The sequence below is a fragment of the Cervus elaphus genome, chromosome 33 (assembly GCF_910594005.1).
Source record: "Cervus elaphus chromosome 33, mCerEla1.1, whole genome shotgun sequence".
In the NCBI taxonomy this organism is placed as follows: Eukaryota; Metazoa; Chordata; class Mammalia; order Artiodactyla; family Cervidae; genus Cervus; species Cervus elaphus.
The window spans coordinates 21,455,960-21,483,919 of NC_057847.1; the positions used below are offsets into that span (position 1 = coordinate 21,455,960).

Below are 27,960 nucleotides of genomic sequence, written 5' to 3' on the forward strand. Positions count from 1 at the left end.
TCACTATACATGTCTCAGCCCATCTCCACTTTCATCCCTTTTTCCTTGGCTACCGTTTGCTGTCCTGCTTCTGCTGTGCTTTGCCTGCTAAGCCACAGCCCTTCCCCAGTTTAGTTCTTCCCCCACCACACCTTTACATGCTCATTATCCAGAATTCTTTTTTTTAATGCAGTAGTCTTTAACTGAGAATTCTGGTACAGCAAGGGATTTCCTGGTGGCTCAGACAGTAAAGGGTTTGTCCACAATGCAGGAGACCCTGGTTCAATCCCTGGGTCAGGAAGATCCCCTGGAGAAGGAAATGGTAACCCACTCCAATATTCTTGCCTGGAAAATCCCAAGGGTGGAGAAGCCTGGTGGGCTCCAGTCCACGGGGTCGCACAGAGTTGGGCACAACTCAGCGATTGACACTTTCACTTTCACTTTCTGGCACAGCAAAGGAGAATTAATGCTCAGGACAAGAAAAAACATACAGTTGTTTATCAGACAACCGTTTCCAGAGTTCCTTGACCTCCCCATTCCATAACACTCTACCCCTCTCTTTCTCTTTGTCCTTCTCTTTCTGCCCTAATCCTGACCTGAAGCCATGTTCCCAGAGATGCCGTTCACTTAAAAATAAACTTCCTATTTTCTTTCTATTGAATTCATAATGCCTAACCCCTACCTCTAGTGCTTCCAAGAATACATTAAAAGCTCCTCTAACTTTATCATGTAGAGTAGTTTATCCCTTTTAAACTACAACCTCTCTTATCCAGAGACAGTCTATCTGCAAAGAGGCTTTCAAAACACAGAACAGTTTCCCAAGAATGAAAAAGCAGCTACTGTAAGTTTTATTTATTTTTAAGGTAGTAATTTTGCCTTTCTGCTTTGAGACTATGACAATAATCATCCACTTATCCTCTGCAGTAAAAAATAAATAACCACATGAAGATTCAAAATGAACTATCTAATCTAGTCATGTGCTTAAGGGAAATCTAGATACCATGCCAACCCCAAAAAGCATAAAGATGTCTTGATAATAACTAAAGTAAGAGATTACAGAAGGTTTTTGATTTGGTGAGTTCTCTAACTTACATTGCTTCATATTTGGGGGAAAGTGTGTTCTTTTTGAGGGAGTGCTTTTTAAAATAAAATTTATTTATTAGAGAAGTTTTAGATTCATAGCAAAATTGAACAGAAAGTACATGATATCCTCTGTTCCCACACATGCACCACCTCTCCCACTATCAACATCCCCCAACACAGTGGTACATTTGTTTTAATTGATGAACCTACACTGACACATTATTATCACCCCAAGTCCATAGTATTCACTAGGGTTTACTCTGGGTGCAGTACATTCTATGGGTTTGGAAGAGTATGTAATGACATATATCAACCATTTAGTACACAAAATATTCTGCTGCCCTAAGAATCATCTGCGTTCCACCTATTCATTCCACTCTGCCTAATCCTTGGCAAAAATGGATCTTTTTACTGTCTCCGTAGTTTTGCCTTTTCCAGAATGTCATATTACTGAAATTGTGTAATGTGTAACCATTTCAGATTGTCTCCTTTTGCATATTAATATGCATTTAAGATTTATCCATTTTTTTCATGACGACAACTCATTTCTTTTTAGCACTGAATAATATCCCATTGTCAGTCACCTACTGAAGGACAACTTGGTCGCTTCTAAGTTTTGACCATTATGAATAAAGCTGTAATTAGTATTCCATGTGCAGGTTTTTGTATGGACATAAGTTTTTAATTCATTTGGGTAAATAACAAGGAACACAGTTGCTGGATGATATATGCTAAGAGTATGTTTATAAGAAATAGCCAAACTGCCTTCCAAAGTGGCTGTACCACTTTCAACGAGAGTTGCTGTTGTTCCACATCCTGTCAGCACTTGATGCTAAAGGGTCTTGGACTTTGGCCACTGTGATAGGAGCATAGCAGTATCTCATTGTTGTTTTAACAAGTCTAATCTTTAAATTGGAAATAATAACAATTCACAGACTTGTTCTAAGGATTAAAATCAATAACATGTGTAAAGCATGGAGCACAATGCCTACCATTTTAAAAGATGCTTAATAAATACTAGTTTTCTTATCATCGCTGTTCTTAGATATACCTTACAACTTATGAATTTTTTCTCATTTCATTCCTATTCATTCCCCTGGGTTTAGCATTGCTGTTGTTATATGTGTCTAAGTCTCTTAAAACTGTTTAGTTTTTAGAGGCTTCCATAGGTATCAGTTCAGTTGCTCAGTCGTGTCTGACTCTTTGTGACCCCTTGAACCGCAGCATGCCAGGCCTTCCTATCCATCACCAACTCCCGGAGTTCACCCAAACTCATGTCCATTGAGTCTGTGATGCCATCCAACCATCTCATCCTCTGTCGTCCCCTTCTCCTCCTGCCCCCAATCCCTCCAAGTGTCAGGGTCTTTTCCAATGAGTCAGCTTTTTGCATCAGGTGGCCAAACTATTGGAGTTTCAGCTTCAGCATCAGTCCTTCTAATGAACACCCAGGACTGATCTCCTTCAGGATGGATGGGTTGGATCTTCCTTGCAGTCCAAGGGACTCTCAAGAGTCTTCTCCAACACCACAGCTCAAAAGCATCAATTCTTCGGTGCTCAGCTTTCTTTATAGTCCAACTCTCACATCCATACATGACTACTGGAAAAACCATAGCTTTGACTAGACGGACCTTTGTTGGCCAAGTAATGTCTCTCCTTTTTAATATGCTGTCTAGGTTGGTCATAACTTTCCTTCCAAGGAGTAAGCATCTTTTAATTTCATGACTGCAGTCACCATCTGCAGTGATTTGGGAGCCCAGAAAAATAAAGTCAGAAAAAAATGAAACCATAGGTATAGTAAGGCTTTAAGAATTCACAGCTGTGGTTACAAGAACCAGGCTTTCATTTAGACTTGACTCTTAATAGTCTAGAACCAAAATCAATTTAGTAATTATCTTAAGGATAAATTTTATTTTCAGTAAACCTGGTCTATTTCCAAAATATACAGACAACTCATACAGCTCAGTATCAAAAAAAACAAAAACAAAATCAAAACAAGAAAACAACCCAATCGGAAAATGGGCTGAAGATCTAAATAGATATTTCTCCAAAGAAGACATAAATCTGGCCAACAGGCACATGAAAACGTTCTTGCTCAGCATTGCTAATTATTAGAAAAATGCAGATCAAAACAACAGTGAGGTATCACCTCAAACAAATCACAGTGATTGTCACCAAAGAGTCTATAAATAGTAAATACTGGAGAGGAGAGGATATGGAGAAAAGGGAACCCTCCTACACTGTTGGTGGGAGTGTAAATTGGTTCAACCACCATGGGGAACAATATGGAGGGTCCTTAAAAAACTAAAAGCAGAGTTATCATGTGATCTAGCAATCCCACTTCTGGGAGTGTATCTGGAACAGTCTATGATTTGAAAAGATATATGCACCCCAGTGTTCGTGATGTTGTTCTGCCAATAAGTCTTTGTGACCCTATGGACTGCCATATGCCAGGTTTCCCTGTCCTTCACCATCTCCTGGAGCTTGCCCAGATTCATGTCTACTGAGTCCTTGAAGCTATCTAACCATCTCATCCTCTGCTGCCCCCTTCTCCTTTTGCCTTCAGTCTTTCCCAGCATCAGAGTCTTTCCCAAAGAGTCAGTTCTTTGCATCAGGTGACCAAAATATTGGAGCTTCAACTTCAGCATCAGTACTTCCAATGAATATTCAGGGTTGATTTTCCTTTCAAACGAATTGGTTTGATTTCCTTGATGTCCAAGGCACTCTTAAGAATCTTCTCCAGCACCACAATTTAAAGGCATCCATTCTTCAGTGCTCATCCTTCTTTATGGTCCAGCTCTCACATCCGTACAAGACCACTGGAAAAATCATAGATTTGACTATATGGACCTTTGTGGGCAAAATGATGTCTCTGCTTTTCAATATGCTGTCTAGGTTTGTCATAGCTTTACTTCAAAGGAGCAAGCATCTTTTAATTTTGTGGCTGAAGTCACCATTTGCCATGATTTTAGAATCCAAGAAAATAACATCTGTTACTGCTTCCACTGTTTCCCCATCTATTTGCCATGAAACAATAGGACTGGATGCTATGATCTTAGTTTTTTTCATGTAGAGTTTCAATCCAGTTTTTTCACTCTCCTCTTTCACCTCATCAAGAGGCTCTTTAGGTCCTCTTCACTTTCTGCCATTAGAGTGTTATCATCTGCCTATCTGAGGTTGTTGATATTTCCCCTGGCAATCTTGATTCCTACTGGTGATTCATCCTGGCTGCATTTTCACATGATGTACTCTGCGTGTAAGTTAACTAAGCAGGGTGACATTTTACAGACTTGTTGTACTCCTTTCCCAATTTTGAACCAGTCCATTGTTCCATGTTTGGTTCTAACTGTTGCTTCTTGACCTGCATACAGGTTTCTCAGGAGACAGGTAAGGTAGTCTGATATTCCCATCTCTTCAAGAATATTCCACAGTTTGTTGTGATCCACACAGTCAAAGGCTTTAGCGTAGCCAATGAAGCAGAGTAGATGTTTTTCTGAAATTCCCTTGCTTTTCCTATGATCCAAAGAATGTTGGCAATTTGATCTCTGGTTCCTCTGCCTTTTCTAAACCCCACTTGTACATCTGGAAGTTCTCATTCACGTACTGCTGAAGCCTGGCTTGAAGGATTTTGAGCATAACCTTACTAGCATGTGAAATGAGCACAGTTGTGCGGTAGTTTGTACATTCTTTGGCTCTTCCCTTCTTAGGAAATGGAATGAAAACTGACCTTTTCCAGTCCTGTGACCTCTGCTGAATTTTCCAAATTCACTGACATATTGAGTGCAGCACTTTAAATTCATGATCTTTTAGAGTTTGAAATAGCTTAGCTGGAATTCCATTATCTCTACTAGCCTTGTTTGTAGTAATGCTTCCTAAGGCCCACTTGACTTCTGACTCCAGGATGTCAGGCTGTAGGTGAATGACCACACCGTTGTGGCTATCTGGGTCATTGACCTTGTTTTGTATAGTTCTTCTGTGTATTCTTGCCACCTCTTTTTAATCTCTTCTGCTTCTGTTAGATCCTTACTGTTTCTGTCCTTTATCCTGCCCATCCTTCCATGAAATGTTCCCTTGATTCTCCAATTTTCTTGAAGATCTCTAGTGTTTCCCATTCTATTTTTTTCCTCTATTTCTTTGCATTCTTTATTTAAGAAGACCTTTTTATCTCTCCTTGCTATTCTCTGGAACTCTACCTTCAGTTTGTATATCTTCCCTTTCTCCCTTGCTTTTTGCTTCTCTTCTTTCCTCAGCTGTGTGTAAAGCCTCCTCAGACAACCACTTTGCCTTAATGCAGTTCTTTTTCTTTGGGATGGTTTTGTTCATAATGTTCATAGCAGCACTATTTACAATAGCCAAGACATGGAAGCAACCTAAATGTCCATCAAAAAATGAATGGATAAAGATGTGGTATGTATAAACAGTAGAATATTACTCAGCCGTAGAAAGAATGAAATCATGTCATTTGCAGCACTGTGGATGGACCTAAAGATTATTATACATGTCTGAGGTAAGTCAGACAGAGAAGGATAAATATCATATGATATCACTATATTTAGAATCTTAAAAAATGATATTAATGAACCTGTCTACAAAACACAAATAGACATACAGATAGCAAACTTATGGTTACCAAAGGGGAGAGTAGGGGAGGGATAAATTAGGGGTTTGGGATTAAAATATACACACTACTATATGTAAAAGAGATAACCAGTAAGGACCTCCTGTATAGCACAAGGAACTGTATTCACTGTATTGTAATAATCTGTAAAGGAAAAATATCTAATGTGTACGCATATATATATATTTATAACTGAATATGTCTCTGTGTGTATATGTATATATTGCTGTATATCTGAAACTTACACAGCATTGTAAATCAACTATATTTCAATAAGAATTTTTAAAAAAATGTCATGAGGGACTTTCCTGGCAGTCCAGTGGTTAAAACTCTGTGCTTCTACTACAGGGATTATGGGTTTGATCCATGGTCAGGGAGCTAAGACCCCATGTGTTGTGTGCGTCCAAAAGAAACAAAAAGATCATGAGACCAAAAAGTAAATCTTTAAAGTTTATCAATAAATAAATTAATCCTTTCCTTACATATAAAATTTAAGACTCTTTGTCTTAAAACAGCCCATGTTATGTTTTCTTTCATAAATACCAGTAGCAGCAGCTCAAGTATTTAATAATGGTCACTGTTGCTTCTCTGTGCTTTTATGATCACAGATCCTGGGGCCAGCTTGTTCAGTTCAGTTCAGTCACTCAGTCATGTCCGACTCTTTGTGACCCCATGGACTGCAGCATGCCAGGCTTCCCTGCCCATCACCAACTCCCGGAGCTTACTAAAACTCATGTCCATAAAGTTGGTGATGCCATGCAACCCATCTCATCCTTTGCCGTCTCCTTCTCCTCCCACCTTCAATCTTTCCTAGCATCAGGGTCTTTTCCAGTGAGTCAGTTCTTTGCATCAGGTGGCCAAAGTATTGGAGCTTGTTGACTGCATTTGAATCCTGACTCAGCCGTTTACCAGTTGAGTACCTGTATAATTATTTAACCTCCCTGAGTTTTCTCATCAGGGAAACCCATCAAGTGTCTTTTCTCATTTCAACCCATCAAATGAGCCTTCTGTAAAATGTGAGGTAATAGTACCTACACCACAGTGTTATTAGAATCATCAAACAAGTTATTGTATGTCAAGTGCTTAGAACAGTACCTGGTATATGGAAAATGCAATATTAGTATTAGCTTTTTTTATCACCATGTCTGAAAAGAACAGTGCATTACATACTCCCCCAATCCTACTCATCTTTGCTCTTAGAAAGACTCAGTTCAGTTCAGTTCAGTCGCTCAGTCATGTCTGACTCTTTGTGACCCCATGAATCGCAGCACACCAGGCCTCCCTGTCCATCACAAACTCCTGGAGTTTACTCAAACTCATGCGCATCGAGTCGGTGATGTGATCCAGCCATCTCATCCTCTGTTGCCCCCTTCTCCTCCTGCCCCCAATCACTCCCAGCATCAGGCTCTTTTCCAATGAGTCAACTCTTTGCATGAGGTGGCCAAAGTACTGTAGTTTCAGCTTCAGCATCAATCCTTCCAATGAACACCCAGGACTGGACTGGTTGGATCTCCTTGCAGTCCAAGGGACCCTAAAGAGTCTTCTCCAACACCACAGTTCAAAAGCATCAATTTTTTGGCACTCAGCTTTCTTCACAATCCAACTCTCACATCCATACATGACCACTGGAAAAACCATAGCCTTGACTAGACGGACCTTTGTTGGCAAAGTAATGTCTCTGCTTTTTAATATGCTATCTAGGTTGGTCATAACTTTCCTTTCAAGGAGTAAGCGTCTTTTGATTTCATGGCTGCAGTCATCATCTGCAGTGATTTTGGAGCCCCCAAAATAAAGTCTGACACTGTTTCCACTGTCTCCCCATCTATTTGCCATGAAGTGATGGGACCAGATGCCATGATCTTAGTTTTCTGAATGTTAAGCTTTAAGCCAACCTTTTCACTCTCCTCTTTCACTTTCATCAAGAGGCTTTTTAGTTCCTCTTCACTTTCTGCCATAAGGGTGGTATCATCTGCATATCTGAGGTTATTGATATTTCTCCCAGAAATCTTGATTCCAGCTTGTGCTTCTTCCAGCCTAGTGTTTTTCATGATGTACTCTGCATATAAGTTAAATAAGCAGGGTGACAATATACAGCCTTGACGTACTCCTTTTCCTATTTGGAACCAGTCTGTTGTTCCAAGTCCAGTTCTAACTTTTGCTTCCTGACCTGCATACAGGTTTCTCAAGAGGCAGGTCAGGTGGTCTGGTATTCCCATCTCTTCCAGAATTTTCCACAGTTTATTGGAAAATAAACTTTATTTTATTTGCTTTATTATCAGAAAGATTAGTCTTTTATTAAAGGCTAAATTCATTATTTATTTTCCTTTCACAAGGTATCATCAAATAAGTCACTTTTATATTCTTAGCCATACTTGTTTAATGGAAACCTAATTAGCAATTCAAAACAAAGATAGAATTGTATTTTTTCTGCTTATGATTTAATGTTTATCTATTAATGAGTTAAAACTATAAATTACTACCCATACAAATAATTTCAAATTAGCGTTTGACTTCTGCTGTGTTTTAGACTTTTATAAGCCTGAGAATAGTCGCAGGCACGCGTACATTTATTAAAGAAATAGCAAAGCAAGCATGCAAAAACTAATAACCTATGCATGTTATCTTGTTGTCTTACTGCCTAATACTCAAATTAAACATGTCATAGACATAGTCTTGTGTCAAAAATACCATAGATAATCCTCATGTTGTAGTTCATTCACTCTCTGAATGTAGCACAATTTAAATAATCTTACTGATGTGGAAGTAGAGTCTCTTCAGCTTTTCACTATTATAAATAATAAGTAAGATTTACTATGTTGATAATTATGTGAACAAGGAAAGATTTTTAAATCCAGGTAGATAGAAGCATAATTATCTTACCTAAGTTTTCAAGTTTTTCCTGAATGTTCTATGTTAAAGTTTTGTTGAAGATATACTGAGGAAGATTAGCAGCGGTGACACCAAACTGAATGTGATTCTGTTAGTAATTTGAATTCTATGATTGTCATGTTCCTGCTAGTAATTTGAGTTCTGTGATTGTCATGTTCCCAGATGAACTACCCCATAAAGCCTGGAACACTGTGGAACCACAGAGACACATGCTTTATTGTAGGGTAAAGATAATTTTGTCAGTTCTGTACTTTTTTTTTAGGGAACACAGGAGCTGTGAAACCTTCCATTAATAAAATATCTTTGTCAATCATTTTAACCATGTAAGAAGAAGGAACATTAAATGGAGAATTAGAGCAAAGATTACTGATGAATAACAGTGTGGATGTCTGAATAGCTAATGCATCTTCTCTCATAAGAGCCATTTAAAAGATGCATTTAATACTCCTCTGTTTCTAAGTGCTTATAACCTAATGCTTTTGAACCGTAATAGTTCAGCTAATTTCCTTTGGAAAAGAAATTAGGTGACCACAATGATGGCAACTTAAAATTTACATCAGTTTCAGAAAAAAAAGCAGATGAAGACCACATACTTTTCTATCTTAATTGGGATGTGGTAGCCTGAAAAGCATAATCATAGCATGTCCTCTCTTTGTTTTTCAGATGTAAAAATGTGTACTTGTTTTACATTTAAAGATGAGTAGCTGACCTTTTTTTCCAACTCCAGCAGCATCTTATTTTGCAGATAATCTGCTTCATTAATGAGAATCAGAAGCAGCTTGGAGTATTTCGTGCATGATTAATTATCTTGGCAATAAGATTTATGAATGTAATTTTTCTCAATTGCTCCAATCAGGAATAAGTGAGACAAACAAATAAATTAAAACTAAGTTATTCACGGTCTTTTTGTACAAGACAATATCAAGGACATCTAGGAGAATTAAATAAGACATAAGGGCAGATAATCTTTTTACTACCCAGATCACATATAGCTTACAAGATACCCATCTTTGTGGGAAGAAAAGTGGGTAATAGAATTCATATTTGGAAGTTTTTTAAATTTGAGTACCATGTATATCATAATCATATTCTTTGTCAATAGGCAATTAAAATGATATCTGCAATGACCATGTAAGCACAGCATCAGGGCACAAGTCTTGTACCTGCTGGGCAACTTTAAAACCCTGCTTGTGTGTCCACAGATGTGTGTGCCGCTGCCGCTAAGTCGCTTTAGTCGAATCCGACTCTGTGCAACCCCATAGACGGCAGCCCACCAGGCTCCCCCGTCCCTGGGATTCTCCAGGCAAGAACACTGGAGTGGGCTGCCATTTCCTTCTCCAATGCATGCATGCATGCTAAGTCGCCTCAGTCGTGTCCGACTCTGTACAACCCTATGGACAGCAGCCTAGCAGGCTCCTCCGTCCCTGGGATTCTCCAGGCAAGAGTACTGGAGTGGGTTGCCACTTCCTTCTCCAACAGATGTGTGCACATACATGTATATTCACCTTTAAATGATACTACCTTCTAACCAGGATTTAGAGCTTGAATGGTTGACCAGCTTAAATTAATATGAAGCAACAAAAAAGTGCCTAGCTTAGTGACTACAACACAGTGAGGGTTTTAAAAGATCTTTGAATTTAGCTTAATTTTTATAATTGAAGTATAGTTAATTTACAGTGTTGTGTTAGTCTCAAGTGTACAGCAAGTGATTCAGTTTTATATATATATATGTGTCTATGTATGTGTGTGTATATCTATATACATTCTTTTTCAAATTATTTTCCATTATGTGTGTATGCTCAGTCATTCAGTTGTGTCCAACTCTTTGTGACTGACCCCCATGGACTGTAGACCTCCAGACTTCCCTGTCCATGGAATTTTCCAGGCAAGAATACTGGAATGGGTTGCCATTTCCTACTCCACGGGATCTTCCCAGTCCAGGGATTAAATCTGCATCTCTTGCATCTCCTGCATTGGCAGTCAGATTCTTCACCACTGTGCCACCTAGGAAGCCCTTTCCATTATAGATTGTTAAAAGATATTAAATGTATTCTCCTGTGCTAAGCAAGTAGGGCCTTGTTTACCTATTTCATATATAGCAGTGTGTATACATTAATCCCGAACTCCTAGTTTATCCACTTCCCCACTGTGAACATAGCTTCTTGTCATTGGGTGACATAAGACCAAAATAAGGGTTGAATTAATTTATTAATGGATACTGGTATCTGATAGTTTGGTCCAGTAACAGATATCCGTGACTTTCCAAACACTCATAGATTAAAATTTATCCCAGAATTTCATTTTTAGCACATACACTATTTCTAGAGTTCACTCTAAGTTATGCAAAATATCTTAGTGTTTGTAGGAAAAACATGTGATTTTTAAAGCAATAGAACCCCTTCCTAATTAGAATGCATGTTCCCACCATTACTTTCAATGACATTGCATGTCAAATGTACTAACAGAGGGACTCTGGTACAGATGGTGTGGATAGCAATCCCAAACTTCACATTTACTTATGATATGACTTTGGGCAAGTTACTCAGTCTCTGTGCCTCAGTTTCCTTTTCTATAAATTGGGAATAATAACAATATCTATTCATAAATTTTTTATAAAAATAAACAAGATTATATATGTAAAAATTCTTAGAGCACAGCTTGACATATGTCAGGTCTCAATAAATGTCTGCATGTTCACCATTTCACTACATCTTTTGATGATTACTTTCTGAGCTTTACTGGATAATCACCAGCACATAAAAATCCTACAAATTAGTCAGATCCCATACCAGTTTTCTAAATCATTCAATAATCTTAGCTTTCTAAAATTATATGGAGGGGGAGTAAATGCCATTTCATGGCTTAGTATCCAGACTATTTTATTCAAAAGCTCAACTTTGTAAAATTAGGTTAAAAATCAATTTTCCTCTCCTTTCTCCACTCTTTAACGATTTCTTTAGCTCATTTATACCTGTTGTAATTGATTACATTTTCATTAAACTTAGTTTTTCTCTTCAATATTCCATTCAGTTGGACTGATGGCTTCACAGCGTTTTAATTAGGCCCCATTACTTAAGGTTGGTAAGAGGGCTGGGTGACATGCACTGACTAAATTACATTCTCACCCGTGATAAGACTGCTGATATAGCTGTTTCCTGTGTATGCTACCTAGAAAAAGCTCTGCATTGCCCCCACTGCATGCATCTTTAGATCGTATAACCAAGTTGGCGGCCGCTCCTTGAGCTGTGTGCCTGTTTCTTTCCACCGCCCTGAGCTCATTTTCCCCCTGCCTCTGGTGCTGGAAACTACGGCTTTCCTTTTCTTAACACCACTGCCACCCCACACTGGGCAGGGAGTAGAACTCAGTCTCTCCTCCATCCTCATTTACATGGTTCCCAGAGATAAACAAAGAAGCCCAATTACTATTAATGCTTTTTATAGGGTGACTCATAAGCAAACAAACCAAGCGGCACACTTTAAAAGGATAAAACACACTTTAAAATGTAATAGTTGTTTATCTGTTTGTATGATAGTTTCTGACTCTCATTTTTTCCCGACAGGCCAGTGTTTTGGCCAGAACTTCAGTGTGAACTCCATCAGCTGCATGACCTAGGATCTGGGATGATAATATGAAAATGTCAAACTTTGGTCTCACTCCCAAACAGACCTGTGTTTTTCTCCCTTCTCTCTCTCTTTCTCTCTCTTTCTCTTTCTCATGTGCACATATACAGCAAATGGCTCCAGATCATTTAGGGTGGAAACTAAATTGTACTGGGAAAATCACACCCTAGATATCTTAGGCAGAGATGTACATTACTCGGACATTGGGCTGGGTCTCTGTTTCCTTTCTTGAAAAAAAGATTTCCTTCCGCTGCTGGTAGGATTCTTCTTAATGGCTCAGAGTTAATGCTAGAAATCGAATTTAGTCCAGAAACTACCATTGTATTGATTTTATTTGTTGGACTAAGTAGTTTCCACTGTTTAAGTAGGGAGGTTAAGAAACTGCCTAAACACAAAAAAGAGTTGAGGGCAATCTTGGGAAAAGAAGTCCTTAATGTCATTTTTCTTGAAATATTGATATGACAAGGGAAATTATACATTAACATAAGTCAAAATAATCAGAAGACAGATATGTTAGCACAAATCAGAATAATTAAATACATAAAATTATGGTTCCAGACAGGGAGATAGATTATCTGAGAAGCTGTTGAAGTAACAGAAATTTTGCCTCAAGACAAACAACATATTTTAGCTTTCCTATTGCCCATCATAGAGAATACTGGGATTTGATAATTTGTTGAGGAGATACTGCAAAGAATATAATCAATCTGATGTCGGTGTTGACCATCTGGTAATGTCCATGTGTAGAGTCTTCTCTTGTGTTGTTGTAAGAGGGTGTTTGCTATGACCAGTGCATTCTCTTGGTAAGACTCTATTAGCCTTTGCCCTGCTTCATTCCGTACTCCAAGGCCAAATTTGCCTGTTACTCCAGGTGTTTTTTGACTTCCTACTTTTGCATTCCAGTCTCCTATAATGAAAAGTTCATCTTTTTTGGATGTCAGTTCTAAAAGGTCTTGTAGGTCTTTATAGAACCGTTCAACTTCAGCTTCTTCAGCGTTACTGTTTGAGACACAGGCTTGGATTACCGTGATATTGAATGGTTTGCCTTGGAAACGAACAGAGATCATTCTGTCATTTTTGAGATTGCATCCAAGTACTGCTTTTCGGACTCTTTTGTTGACCATGATGGCTACTCCATTTCTTCTAAGGGATTCTTGCCCACAGTAGTAGATATAATGGTCATCTGAGTTAAATTCACCCATTCCAATCCATTTTAGTTCACTGATTCCTAGAATGTCGACATTCATCTTGCCATCTCCTGTTTGACCACTTCCAATTTGCCTTGATTCATGGACCTAACATTTCAGGTTCCTATGCAATATTGCTCTTTACAGCATCAGACCTTGCTTTTATCACCAGTCACATCCACAACTGGGTACTGTTTTTGCTTTGGCGCCATCCCTTCATTCTCTCTGGAGTTATTTCTCCACTGATCTCCAGTAGCATATTGGGCATCTACCGACCTGGGGAGTTCCTCTTTCAGTATCCTATCACTTTGCCTTTTCACACTGTTCATGGGGTTCTCAAGGCAAGAATATGAAGTGGTTTGCCATTCCCTTCTCCAGGGAACCACATTCTGTCAGACCTCTCCACCATGACCCGACCATCTTGGGTGGCCCCACACGGCATGGCTTAGTTTCATTGAGTTAGACAAGGCTGTGGTCCTGTGATCAGATTGACTAGTTTTCTGTGATTATGATTTTAGTGTGTCTGCCCTCTGATGCCCTCTTGCAACACCTACCGACTTACTTGGGTTTCTCTTACCTTGGACGTGGGGTATCTCTTCACGGCTGCTCCAGCAAAGCACAGACGCTGCTCCTTACCTTGGACAAGGGGGATCTTCTCACGGCCGCCCCTCCTGACCTTGAATGTGGAGTAGCTCCTCTTGGCCCTCCTGCGCCCATGAAGCTGCCGCTCCTTGGAGGTTGGGTTGCTCCTCTTGGCCACCGCGCAGAAGCTCTATACAGTCAGCAAAAACAAGACTGGGAGCTGACTGTGGCTCAGATCATGAACTCCTTATTGCCAAGTTCAGACTTAAACTGAAGAAAGTAGGGAAAACCACTAGACCATTAAGGTATGACCTAAATCAAATCCCTTACGATTATACAGTGTGAGAAATAGATTTAAGGGACTAGATCTGATAGACAGAGTGCCTGATGAACTACAGACAGAGGTTCATGACATTGTACAGGAGGCAGGGATAAAGACCATCCCCAGGGAAAAGAAATGCAAAAAGGCAAAATGATTGTCTGAGGAGGCCTTACAAATAGCTGTGAAAAGCAAAGGAGAAAAGGAAAGATATTCCCATTTGAATGCAGAGTTCCAAAGAATAGCCAGGAGAGATAAGAAAGCCTTCCTTAGCGATCACTGCAAAGAAATAGAGGAAAATAACAGAATGGGAAAGACTAGAGATCACTTCAAGAAAATTAGAGATACCAAGCGAACATTTCATGCAAAGATGGGTTTGATAAAGGACAGAAACGGTATGGACCTAACAGAAGCAGATTATTAAGAGGTGGCAAGAATACACAGAACTACAGTACAAAAAAGGCCTTCATGGCCCAGATAATCACGATGGTGTGATCCTAACCTAGAGTCAGACATCCTGGAATGTGAAGTCAAGTGTGCCTTAGAAAGCATCACTACGAACAAAGCTAGTGGAGGTGATGGAGTTCCAGTTGAGCTATTTCAAATCCTAAAAGATGATGCTGTGAAAGTGCTGTACTCAACATGTCAGCAAATTTGGGAAACTCGGCAGTGGCCACAGGACTGGAAAAGGTCAGTTTTCATTCCAATCCCAAAGAAAGGCAATGCCAAAGAATGCTCAAACTACTGCACAATTGCACTCATCTCACATGCTAGCAAAGTAATGCTTAAAATTCTCCAAGCCAGGCTTCAGCAATATGTGAACCATGAACTTCCAGATGTTCAAGCTGGTTTTAGAAAAGGCAGAGGAACCAGAGATCAAATTGCCAACATCTGCTGGATCATCACAAAAGCAAGAGAGTTCCAGAAAAACATCTACTTCTGCTTTATTGACTATGCCAAAGCCTATGACTGTGTGGATCACAACAAACTGTAGAAAATTCTGAAAGAGATGGAAATACCAGACCACCTGACCTGCCTCTTGAGAAACCTGTATGCAGGTCAGGAAGCAAAAGTTAGAACTGGACATGGAACAACAGACTGGTTCCAAATAGGAAAAGGAGTACATCAAGGCTGTATATTGTCACCCTGCTTATTTAACTTATATGCAGAGTACATCTTGAGAAACACTAGGCTGGAAGAAGCACAAGCTGGAATCAAGATTTCTGGGAGAAATATCAATAACCTCAGATATGTAGATGACACCACCCTTATGGCAGAGAGTGAAGAGGAACTAAAAAGCCTCTTGATGAAAGTGAAAGAGGAGAGTGAAAAAGTTGGCTTAAAACTCAACATTCAGAAAACTAAGGTCATGGCATCTCGTCCTATCACTTCATGGCAAATAGATGGGGCAACAGTGGAAACAGTGTCAGACTTTATTTTGGGAGGCTCCAAAATCACTGCAGATGCTGATTGCAGCCATGAAATTAAAAGACGCTTACTCCTTGGAAGGAAAGTTATGACCAACCTAGATAGCATATTAAAAAGCAGAGACATGGGAAGACCCAGAGGAATCGGGTGGAGAGGGAGGTGGGAGGGGGGATCGGGATGGGGAATACGTGTAAATCTATTGCTGATTCATGTCAATGTATGACAAAACCCACTGAAAAAATAAATAAATAAATAAATTTTAAAAAAAAAAAGAATAAAGCTGTTGTTCAGTCAAAAAAAAATAAATAAATAAAAATAAAATAAAAAGCAGAGACATTACTTTGCCAACAAAGGTCCATCTAGTGAAGTCTATGGTTTTTCCAGTGGTCATGTATGGATGTGAGAGTTGGACGGTGAAGAAAGCTGAGCACCGAAAAATTGATGCTTTTGAACTGTGGTGTTGGAGAAGACTCTTGAGAGTCCCTTCGACTGCATTGAGATCCAACCAGTCCATCCTGAAGGAGATCAATCCTGGGTGTTCATTGGAAGGACTGATGCTGAAGCTGAAACTCCAGTACTTTGGCCACCTCATGCGAAGAGTTGACTCATTGGAAAAGAGCCTGATGCTGGGAGGGATTGGGGGCAGGAGGAGAAGGGGGCGACAGAGGATGAGATGACTGGATGGCATCACCAATTCGATGGATATGGGTTTGAGTAAACTCCGGGAGTTGGTGATGGACAGGGAGGCCTGGCGTGCTGCGATTCATGGGGTTGCAAAGAGTCAGACACGTCTGAGCGACTGAACTGAACTGAACTGAACTGAGGAGATAGTAATGCTTTCCAGTTGACTTCAGTAATTCATGGAGGGCTTCCAAGTTCCACATAAGAAGATTGTGAGCTTTGTCCTCCTAGAATCTTGAAATGAAGTCCCAATAATAAATGAATAATTAGATCAGTCCCAGAATACATCTCAAGCCACTTTTTGGGCAGGAAATTCATTCTTTCCCTGCTTCTGAGCCTCAAGTACAAACATCAGAGACAAAAATTTCATGCCATTTCCTTCTTCAGGGTGTCTTCCTGACCCAGCGATGGAATCCAGGTCTCTCGCATTGCAGGTGGATTCTTTACCATTTGAGCCACAAGGGAAGCCCCCACTAATATGTATTATCTCCTAGTGGAGCTAATGGATATTTGAAGTCTGGTTATTGCCTAGCTAAATACAGAGCACTTTTGATGAGATTGCCTAATACAAAATAATAGCAACTGGTTTCCCTACTATAAAAAAGGAAAAGAACAAAACCTATGGGAGCTAAAATGGTTGTTATAATACTAACATGTCTTCAGAATCAAACCAGACATTAGAACTGTCACCTGTGGCCATCAACCATAATTGAAACCACTTTTTTTTGATAATTGAAAGACTATCAGAACATCTTGAGTTGAAGAAGATACATAACTGATGCCTTTTCCCTCCTTTATCAGTTTTTTTGTTTCTAATAGTAACTTGTTATTTGACAAAAACTGTTCTGCAAGTGGAAAAGAAAATGAAAGGACTTTGGAGATATTTTCATCTTCCCTTAAGCATTTCTGTTAAGATGTTTGAATTGCTTATTGCTAGCTTGGCTCCTCCAGCATAGTTTTAAACAAAGATCAAAAAAATAAGATCTGACTTCGGATTGTAGAACCAACTGCAGAAAAAGAGACCGGGAAAGTTTATGGTCACGTGATGCCTAGCTTTGAGTGTGGCAAAAGTTCACTTTCTTGCCACCTGAGTTGTTTGTCCTTGACAGAGCATTTTTCTATTGCTTTTGTTCCCAGTGTTTCAGTCCTGACTTTGGAGCGTGCTGTTGGGAACTGGAATTCTCAATTATCCTCATTGGCCTCTACCTCTGAGGCAGTGTTTCTGGCAGGCCTGGCCCTCATGTCCGTTCTCCTCTCTTACACAGCATTTCCACTGAGCCCCCGTGATTATTCACAGGACTTACTTCCACGTTAGAATTAAACTCTGTGACTGCAGTGTTGCATTTTGGTTTTCTCTTAAGAACACTCATAAACATAGCCTAATAAGAACCATTCCTCTTCCCTGGAGTTCTTCGGTTCTCCAGACAGACGTGGTGAAGGGAAGAACACTGTGACCACAGCCTCTCTGCCTCACCCTGTGGGAATCTCCTCTTGTTGCCTGTGTGACCTTGAATGAATTTCTTACCCTGACTGGGTCTCAGTTTCCATATCTATTGAGAAAGCAGCTGTCTCCTTTGTAGGAGGTGTAAAGATTGTGGAGATAATCTGAGACCTGCCTGGAGTAGTACCTGACTCTGATCTGGGAAGGCCCTGTTCACTCTCTTTCCTCAGTCTTATCTCCCAGCAGGGGTCAAGGTGAGACTGGGTTATTCAGTATTGCCAAAACTAGCCTTTCCTTGCCCAAAGCTGATAAGTTCAGTAGTGTTCTCTTCCAAACTCCCCACTCTTTCTGGTACATTCCTGCCTCAGTTCTCCTTAACGCATCTTCAGTTCCCCAGACTGAAATGCTTACATCTCATCTAATCAAATAAAAAAAAGTTGGGAAGAACCCGTCTGTTATGCTACCTCTGGTTTCCTCAAAGCTGTTGTCTGAGCCCCCTTTCCTTAGCCAATAAACTTCTTCAAGAGAGTCATTAGTTTTACTGTCTCACCCCTACTCAGTGACCCATTCATGTTTACCAACCAGTATCTCATCCCACTGTTCTCTTGATTCTGCTATTTTAAATTGTCCTTAATACTTCGTCCTTAGATCTACATTTAACAGATTAAGGATATTCTGAATATCCTTAAATTATAGAACTATCCAATAAGAAATACAATATAAGCCATAAATGTGATTTTTAATTCTCTTAGCCACATTGAAAAGTGGAAAAAAGTAAAAAGTCACGTAAAAATGGGCTTCTCAGGTGACACAATGATAAGGCATCCACCCGCAATGCAGGAAACACAGGAGACATAGGTTTGATCCCTGGGTCAGCAAGACCTCCTGGAGGAGGGCATGGCACCCCACACCAGTATTCTTGCCTGGAGAATCCCATGGAGAGAGGAGCCTGCCGGGCTACATTCCTTGGGGTCACAAAGAGTTGGACACGACTGAAGTGACTGAGCATGCACACACACACATAAAAAAGTGAAAAGCAAGAACACATTTTGTTTAATCCAATGTATCTAAAATAGTATTTCAGCATTGAATCAATATTAACATTCTGAACAATATATTTTCATTATTTTTTATACTAAGTGTATGAAATCATTTGTGCATTTTATACTTAGAGCATATCCCAATTTGAGTTTGTCACATTCCAAGTACTCAAAAGCCATGTGTGGTTAGTAGCTACTTGTTTAGGGCAATGCAGGTCTGCACCATTTGACTGAGTTTTCCTGGCATCTCTATTTAACTTCCAAGGCACCCCTTGGTTTTTACTGAACATCCCTGATTGCTCTTTCTGTGCATCTTTGTTGATGTCCCTTCCTTTTCACTCTGTCTTCCTTCACCCTCTGGTAGGTGTTTCTTTCCAATCTCCACTTCCCCTCTGCAAAAAAATCTGCCCCATTTCTTCTCCACCTTAATTCTACATCCTCTGAGCACCAAGTACTTAGAATCTCATGTCAGACAGGTGAGATGACCACAAACACATCACTTAGATCAATCTAAAAGGTAAGAACCAGGAAGAGAAAGAAACAATATTCTCATTTTCCCCCTTAGTCCATCATCACCCAGAACCAATTTCCAGTGTGCACACTCTGAATTTTTGTTCTTTCTTTCTTTCCACATGTTTCCAGCTCTTAACTCGTGTTTTTTATCCTTTTGCAGGGACCATGTTCTAAAGAATGTCCTGACGCATCATTTATTGTCCTTATCACCCAGGCTTTGGGATAACTGCTGATATAATCTAATGCTTATAAAAATTGTTCTTGGAGTATCTATGCAGCTGTCTGCAGTAGCTACTCACAGGATACGACTGATTTACATTATGGTTGACATGCTCTTGGTTATTTAGGATGTCTTGCTTTTACATCAGAAAGACTCAGTCTATTCTGTGTGCATCCCACAGCACATAAAGTAAATCTGATCTAAGATGCTAGTCATGTGTGTGACTGCCTCATGATGAGATTTAACACCCCCATGATGAACCATTTTCTTCTGAGAGTTATGCCACTTTGTTTTCAAGTTTCTTCCCAGGGTGCATTTAGGTAGTAAAAAATGTATAGCTTTAGAGACTCAGTATGCTTTATTAGGCAGGTGTATGACCAGGATATATAAAATACCACTGTAGATCTTGAACTACATTCTCTTATAGGAAATATGTATGGCCATGCCCAAAAGAGTAGTAGCCTTTGGAGGTTAAAATAGTATTTGCCAAATCTAGGGGATGATGTCAGAAGATACCTTAAAAAATCAAAATAACTAACTCCTTCCTGGCATTCATCACTGCTGACATGTGTTAAATGACAAATCTTTGACTCACAAAATCGAACAGGATTATCTGAGGGATCAGACTTCTCACCTGTTTTTAGAGATTAGTGAGCACCTGTTTGTCCCCATGTTTTCTTCACTCAGATTCTATATTAACTTTCCCTATTAAAGCATTCTTGAGATTTCTGAGTTCCTACTACTTTAGATAAAAATAGATGAAGCTCACTCCTGGCACTTAATAAAATAAAGGATTTCTGAAAGTTAGCTATATTCATGAGCCATTTTTCTTTGATGAAACCCTTAAATCATCCCTTTTTTGTTTTTGTGCAGGCCTATAGCATCTTTTGTGAGATTTTTAATGCAATTTAATAAATTAATGTACAAATTTTGTAGCTCTTGATAAAATATTCTCCATGGGTTCTAATATGCATGTAATACATATCATTTAGGTCTAACTTCTGGGATGCCGGAAAGACAAACCACCTTCAGATAGTTGTAAATACATAAACACGGTACTTTAGATATGGGCACTGGCTAATGGGTGTATTATGCACGGAATACCAAATATTCTGAAGAGAATGAGGCAGACTTCACATGAAAACTGCTTCAGGGTCACTATTAGTCTTTTCTCTGTGCTGACACTAGCCTAAAATGCTGGGGTTAACAAAAATCTCCAATTAGCAGAAAGCTGGAGAAACCGTCTTGCTGCCCACTTGACTTCTTATTCCATGCTGGAAAATGCTAAGTCTTGGTATAGACAACCAACACTTATACCAAGCATCTCTATACTTGGTATAGGTCTATACCAAGTATAGATCTGGCCGTGTGATGTTATCAGCCCTGTAACAGTAATGGAGGGTATTATTCTAGGTAATCCCTAATTTGACTTCTGTGTAGTGTGTGTGTGTGTGTGTGTGGCGGGGCGAGGGGGGGGGTGGTATATGTTTATTGTGTGGACCTGCAGGACTTTAGGACTAACCTAGCCTTCTCCCTGGCCACATTTCTCCATGTTATAAAAATACAGAGAAATCCTGAGGCTGCTGCAGCCAACACAAACTAGGCTGAAGAAAGACACAGTATATATTCTGGACAATGCCCACCACTTTGAGTGGGCTGCTGGGATTCATTTTTCAAATGTGAAGTAGTTTCCCCTGATGACCAAAGACTTTCTTTTACCTGAGGATAGCAACAGGGCACAGTGGAAAGAGCATGGACGTTGGAATAATATAGGTTTGGGGACAAATCCTAGCTCTGCCATTTACTATTGGCCCTGGACAAGTTGCTTAACCTCTGTTCATCTCTGCAAGGTCAATATAGTATCATACTTTTTACGGAGTTGTTAAGAGAAAAAAAGATGATACCCAGAAAACAACTAGCAAACTGTCTAGCATGTAGTGGGTTCTTAGGAATCAGTAGCTATGATGTGATCATAAGAATAATGCTGTATAAGATTTGAGAGTAAAAATCCAACTCTCCTTTAATTGGGATAAAGAATCTGTATCCTGGGGCCACATGGTATCGGTCTCAGTTCAGTTCAGTCGCTCAGTCGTATCCAACTCTTTGTGACCCCATGGACTGCAGCACACCAGGCTTCCCTGTCCTTCACCAACTCCCAGAGTTTGCTCAAACTCATGTCTGTTGAGTCGGTAATGCCATCCAAACATCTCATCCTGTGTTGTCCCCTTCTCCTGCCTTCAATCTTTCCCATCATCAGAGTCTTTTACAATGAATCAGTTCTTCACATCAGGTGGCCAAAGTATTGAAGCTTCAGCCTCAGCATCAGTCCTTCCAATGAATATTCAGGACTTATTTCCTCTAGGATTGACTGGTTTATGTTGCCTATCCCTTCTCCAGCAGATCTTCCCAACCCAGGAATCAAACTGGGGTCTCCTGCGTTGCAGGTGGATTCTTTACCAACTGAGTTATCAGGGAATTTTTTTTATCAGTCTCATGTCAACTTATATGATCTTTCTTTAAAAACGCAGCTTCTTTTATGTCTTTTATTATTTGTTGTTTTAACATTGTGTAAGGTGCATATTGCAAATCAAGTCTAAATGATTGTAAGTTATGTCCTTAGCCATTTATAAGGTCTATGGAATTTTAGTAGCTTCTCCATTCATTTTTTTTGGATATAGATATTCAGGAGTTGTAGCAAACTAAGTATTTGTACATTGTCTTCTAATAGTAGAAATATAGTTCTACACATGCTATTTAATATCTTCACATAACTATGTAACTATACTCAGATTGATCATCTTATACAGAAAAGAAGATTTATATTCTAAAAGAATGCATGGTTTATAGATTGTGTGGGATCTATTTTGGTTCTTGTTTGTTAGGAGATTTTGAATTTGAATTATTTTCTTCATGCTATGTGATCCAGTGAAATGATATGTTGTTTTTATAATTTGGGGGTATTATTTTGTTTTTTCTCTTAAGCATGTAGAGACTGAAATGAAGAAAAATAAAATGAAAAGATTGAAATGAAGAAAAAACCTGATCATATTAATGAAACACATGAGTTTGTATAAAAAGAAATTGAAGTAGTTTACATTTTGAAAATGTGGAGAATTTTGATTCATTCATTCTAATATCTGAAATTTGACCTCTCTTTGTTGCTTCTTACCTAGGTCACTTGTTGGTTTCAGAAAACTATAAGAGATTTAGAGGAACAAGGTCTAGGTACATCTCTTTCAGACAATGAGGAACTTATTCGTAAGCATGAAGAACTGATAATAAAAGCAAAGGTAAGAGACTCATTAAAAAAAATAACTGAAAACTGCATGGACTTCTCTTGAATACACTTCTATAGGTAATACAGTGGTGTAGTAAAAACTCGTTTGTATAGTTTGCTTGCTGTTTGCATTCGTATTTTACTTAACTTGTTTCATGTTCTTAGTTTTGCAAAAAGTAATTGCTACCACTCAGGCAACCACTTGGAGGTGCTTAGATGTGTAAAATGGAACCATCAAGTGTAGAGAGCAGGAGGAGCAGAACAACCTCTAGCAGTGTTCTTCTTGCCATTGTGTCTTGTTGTTTGGAAGTTGACTTATTTGTACATGTGAGAATCTATAAAGATTTTCCAAGTTTTCTGGTGCTCCATTTTGATTTTTTAAAAACCTGTCCTAGGTAAACACAACCTGCTGCTTCCCCTCCCACCCATCCTCCCAACCCATCCTCCAAACCCATCCTCCCAAACATATAAAAATGTATTTGCTTTGACGTCCTTATGTTCAACCATTGCCTAGTAGTGTTGGCCCATTGTTTTCCAGAGCTTTATGACTTAGCTGTACCTACAACTATCAACTACCCAAGATATTAATAACAGAAAGTTCTTAAATCTTGATACTGATTTAAAGTATTCACTGCTCTCACGCTACTACAAATGGACTTTCAGAATATAAGCTCCTCCTTGTTTCAGACAAGTTGACTACTTCTTTTCAGGGTCCTGAGTCACCCAGGAGCTAGTTATAGATCTGTTACAGAAGCTGAGTATTACTCCATATACTCAGTAAGTAGTTTCTGAGCCAAACTGGTTTTGGAAACTGAGGCAGAGAAACCTCTTTTTCTTAAGCATCCTTGCAAATAAAGTTATTTTCTAAAAAAAATAATGTTTTCTGGGAATTCCTGTTTTATTACTTCCTACGAAGCATTCCACATGTTGTAAGATTTTCCTTCAACTATGGGCTGGCCTTTGGAACCCCTGATCTCAATGGCATCTTTAAAGATTTTCAGACATTGAATATCTATTTAGAGATGAGAGCTCATACATAACTTGTTGATAAAAATTGATGACAGTTGTCATCAGTATGTGACATTAGATAATCCAAAGGCAAGATAACTGGTTGTTCAAGACAGCAGAGGTCACTGTGTCACGTGGGTTGAAAAAAACCCTGTCAGTGTAAACGCAGAAGAGGGAGTGACACTCTGTCCCAGGGTGATCCAGGATGGCCTTTCAGAAGGAAGGGATCTGAGCAGATGAATGGAGTAATGGTCGTTTAGGTGAGGGTGATCATTCCTAAATAAGGTAGAATAAGGGAAACCAGTGATAGACAAGTTTGTCTGTGATGAGAGTTAAAGGTCTGGGCAATGTTCAGTCCAGAGACAGTAGACCCAGGACAACTGTTTCAGAGGCCATCCTTACCCACAGCCATTCCCTAGAGAAGACGTGCTAACAGGGCATGGTCGTTACAGAGAAGTAAACTTCACTGGATGAAAAATGGACGAGTATTCTGAGGCCACAGAAAGTGCTCCTTGATAACCTTAAAACTCCTTTTAAGTTTTAGTTTCATAAAAGAGACAGGATTTAGATTACAGTAACTATTATGCTTATTAAATTTAAAGTAACATGAAAAACACCTTTTCAGAGATGGTTGAAATGATGGACTAGACTGAAAAAACGGCAACATTTCTTAAACGTGGAGATAGTATCTTAGTCATCTTGGTATTCCTAGCACCTAGGACAGTGTCTGGCGTTTAAAAAGGGTGTTTGATTCATGTCTGCTTTTTAAACCCTCTTTCCAGAAGAAAGAAACCTCCTTTTAGTGACTTTCTGTGATTCTCTAGTGACTTTTTTTTTTTTAATTTTTATTTTTTTTATTATTTTTTATTTTTTTATCTAGTGACTTTAATAGTGACTTAGCCTCTTTTTGCCTACCTAGCCATCCTTATCTTTCTGTATTTATTTTTAAGTGTTTGGTCCTCAGCATCAGTTCAGTTCAGTTCAGTCGCTCAGTCATGTCCAACTCTTTGGAACCCCATGAATCGCAGCACGCCAGGCCTCCCTGTCCATCACCAACAGCATAAAGTTACACAAACTCTAGTTCATCCTAGATCTCAGGGTTGGCTTCTTGATTTATTATTTTCCCTTAATCTTTATCTTCCTCATATCCCCATTCTCATAGGCATCTACTCTAACAGTCTATGTCTTTAGACATATTCCCATTCTTAAAATGTATACAGAGTTACATGTTTTCAATCTGCATGAATTCTATTAAGGCATAGATTTCTTGTGTTTCTTTCCACAACACTGGTTGCATCTAACTTACATAATCCTTTGTGATCTTCACTATGATAATTTCTAGATGCAGCATAACTTTGGAAAGTCCTGAAACATAGATACTGATGTCTTAATTCTTCCCTTCATAATGTTGGTTGCCTTCCATTTCTTCATTCCTTACAATACTTGACCTTCTAGTCCACTGACTCTTCTACTGAGCTCCTTGCTGGTCAACTTTTCTGCTGACTTCTCCACTTCAGCTATTAGGTTTTTCATACCCAATCCCTCACACTGATTCTGCGTCATCATTTTTTTCCTGCTTCATCTATCGCATGTCCTTCTTTATATCCTAATGTGTGCTTTCTTCATATATTAAATTTTTGGTCTGTCCAGTGCATTGACTCTCAGTTCTCACACTTACGTATTTCAGTATGTATTTTGTGCATCAGGTGTTACCTTCCCCTATGAGTTAACATTCCCTTGGGATATCAGCAACTTCACTTGGTAAGGCATGGGAGGGGTGAAAGCCAGCTTGGCCTTTTCTGGGTGAATTGGCTTCAAGGTACAAGGAGATGCCTCTGAGAGCTTGTTGTTAGTTTTAGGGCTCTACCATTTGTGGTTTGCTCCTTGATCCTAGACACACACAAAGGAGGGGACTCCTAGGAGGACCTCCCACTGGTTGGACCCTGAACCCTGCTTTGTTCCAAAGACCCATTTCCCATATTCTTCCCAGCTCACCTGAGGGAGGGTTGAAGAGGGCATGCTAAGAAAGAGTCGGGTTGCTTCTCTTTTATACGTGAGCTGTCCGCCTGGTCAGAGTCCGGTCCTTTCCTGTTTATCTCCTCTGGCTGGTACTGGGCTGGGACTCTGATTTTCTTTCCTGAAAAGGTACATTGACAAACAATGACCAGGCAGGTGGGGACAGAAGGCATCACACCCAGAAAGCTGTCCCCTGGCCTATCTCCTGTCTAAGGCATCTGACCTTACTCTACTCCAGAAAGCCACGTGGCCCTGACACTGAGAACTAACCCCTCAAGGAAGGTTCTTCTCTATAAACTTTACCTTTGCTTTGTCAGCCTTTGCAGAAAGGAAAAGCTACATAATTTGTAGGATCCAGTTTAAAATGGAAATATGGAAGCTTTTCTCAAAAAGTTACTGAAATTTCAATAGACCAGCAGCAGCGTATTAAACCAAGCATGGGGCCTTCTAAACAAATGCCGTGTGGCACAGGTCACTTACCCACAATGCTGGTCCTGTTTACAACGCCCAGGTTTTTGAAAGGACCTAGAGACCTTTGCTGGTCAAACATTTTCCTTAGCCATCTTTACTAACTCTTCCCACCTGTGCTAGCGTGTTTTCTAAAAATAAAGATTGCATTTACATAGGAAAAAACACGTTTGAATTCCTGCTGTCACTCACTATGCAGTCTTGGGTACACTTGACCTCTCTCAAGCTCACCTTCCCCACCTGTAAGGAGGAACCATGAATAATTCAATCAGAAAGTATTTGTGAAAATGCCTCCAAAAATGTTTCCTCTCCCATCCATGGTGTAAACATCCAAATATTTATATCTGTGGTTTTTTAACAATGACATTCCTCATTCTTAGAGGAAGAATCCAATTTTTTATGTCCTTACACAGGAAGCAGAATATTACACTTGGATTTTATTTTATTTTATTTTATTGGAATATGGGTATAAGGATAAGAAGGGGGAATGTTTCTTTCAAAGGAGATTTAACATAGACATAAGGCCTGAAGCTGAGGACTCATTAATGAACCACATATAGATAATCTGGTAACACAGAGGAAAGTAGGTGTTTCTGTTCCGACAGCTAAGACGAACAGCAGTGAGTTGTTCTGTATTGCTTTTAGTCTACTCAGTATGTTCCTTTTAAATAAACATTGAAAATTCCTCTCTCATTGCTTCCTGGAATGCATTCAAATACAAAATATGACAACTTTCAAATATTTTAATAAACTTTATTTATACTGTACTGAAAGAAATGAACTCAAAAAAAATTTAATACAACTTTTAACTGTGAGTAATTTTAACTATGAGTATTAAATTATACTTCCTTTAAACATGAAAAATATTTTCCTTTTACATATGGAACAGGTAAAGAAATAGCAGGCATGGATGATTATAAACCACCCTTTGGTTAAGAACCTTAAATACTCTTAGATTTTATCCTGTGTCAGTTTGGTGCACCAAGGCTTGAATTCAAAGTCTGGAGCTCAGAGTTGTTTATAGGGGCTATTAAAATAATATATTAACAAACACTTCGTTATTGTTTCCTTTGAGAAGACATAATCATTCCTTCTTCTGTACATCAGAAATAATGTTTATCTAAGAACTGCCTTCAGCAACCAACATTTAATTCTGTTGGGAGGAAACCTTTTCCAATTTGGGTCCAGTGTTTAGGGCCCTGCAAATTGGCTGAAAATATACAGATTAACAGGGGTAAAGACAAGGTTTATTTTAACATGGTGTACATGGGAGGTTCCAGTAATGGAAAACTCTTGAAATAGCCCAAAGTAAAGTTTTACGAAGATCAATTTTTCAAAAGAAAAGTTTTTAGGGCTTCAGTGGGAGAATATGGAAGATTTTATTTGGCTTCTTGATGGTAGATGAGCAGTCTGTCTTCTTCCTGGCTAGGGGTGTCCTGAGGGAGGGTTTGTGGCAGCTGAACTCATAGTTACTTAGCGCCGTGTCAGTCTCCTTTCAGTCAGAAAACTGCCTGGGAAGGGGTCATGGGAAGCTGTGTAGGAGGTTTCATTTAAGTTTAGGTAATACTTCTTTCTGCTGCTGCTAAATGTTTA

General features: G+C 39.2%; 1 protein-coding gene across 7 annotated transcripts in view; it reads left to right on the top strand.

Moving 5' to 3' along the window:
• CCDC141 (coiled-coil domain containing 141) overlaps positions 1–27,960 on the top strand; it is a 224,136-nt gene that overhangs the window by 78,673 nt on the left and 117,503 nt on the right. For all 7 annotated transcript variants that reach the window (XM_043894547.1, XM_043894545.1, XM_043894543.1 and 4 more), the window contains one exon: positions 22,772–22,888. In XM_043894547.1, the coding sequence (XP_043750482.1) occupies positions 22,772–22,888 (117 nt within the window). The remainder of the gene's footprint in view (positions 1–22,771; positions 22,889–27,960) is intronic.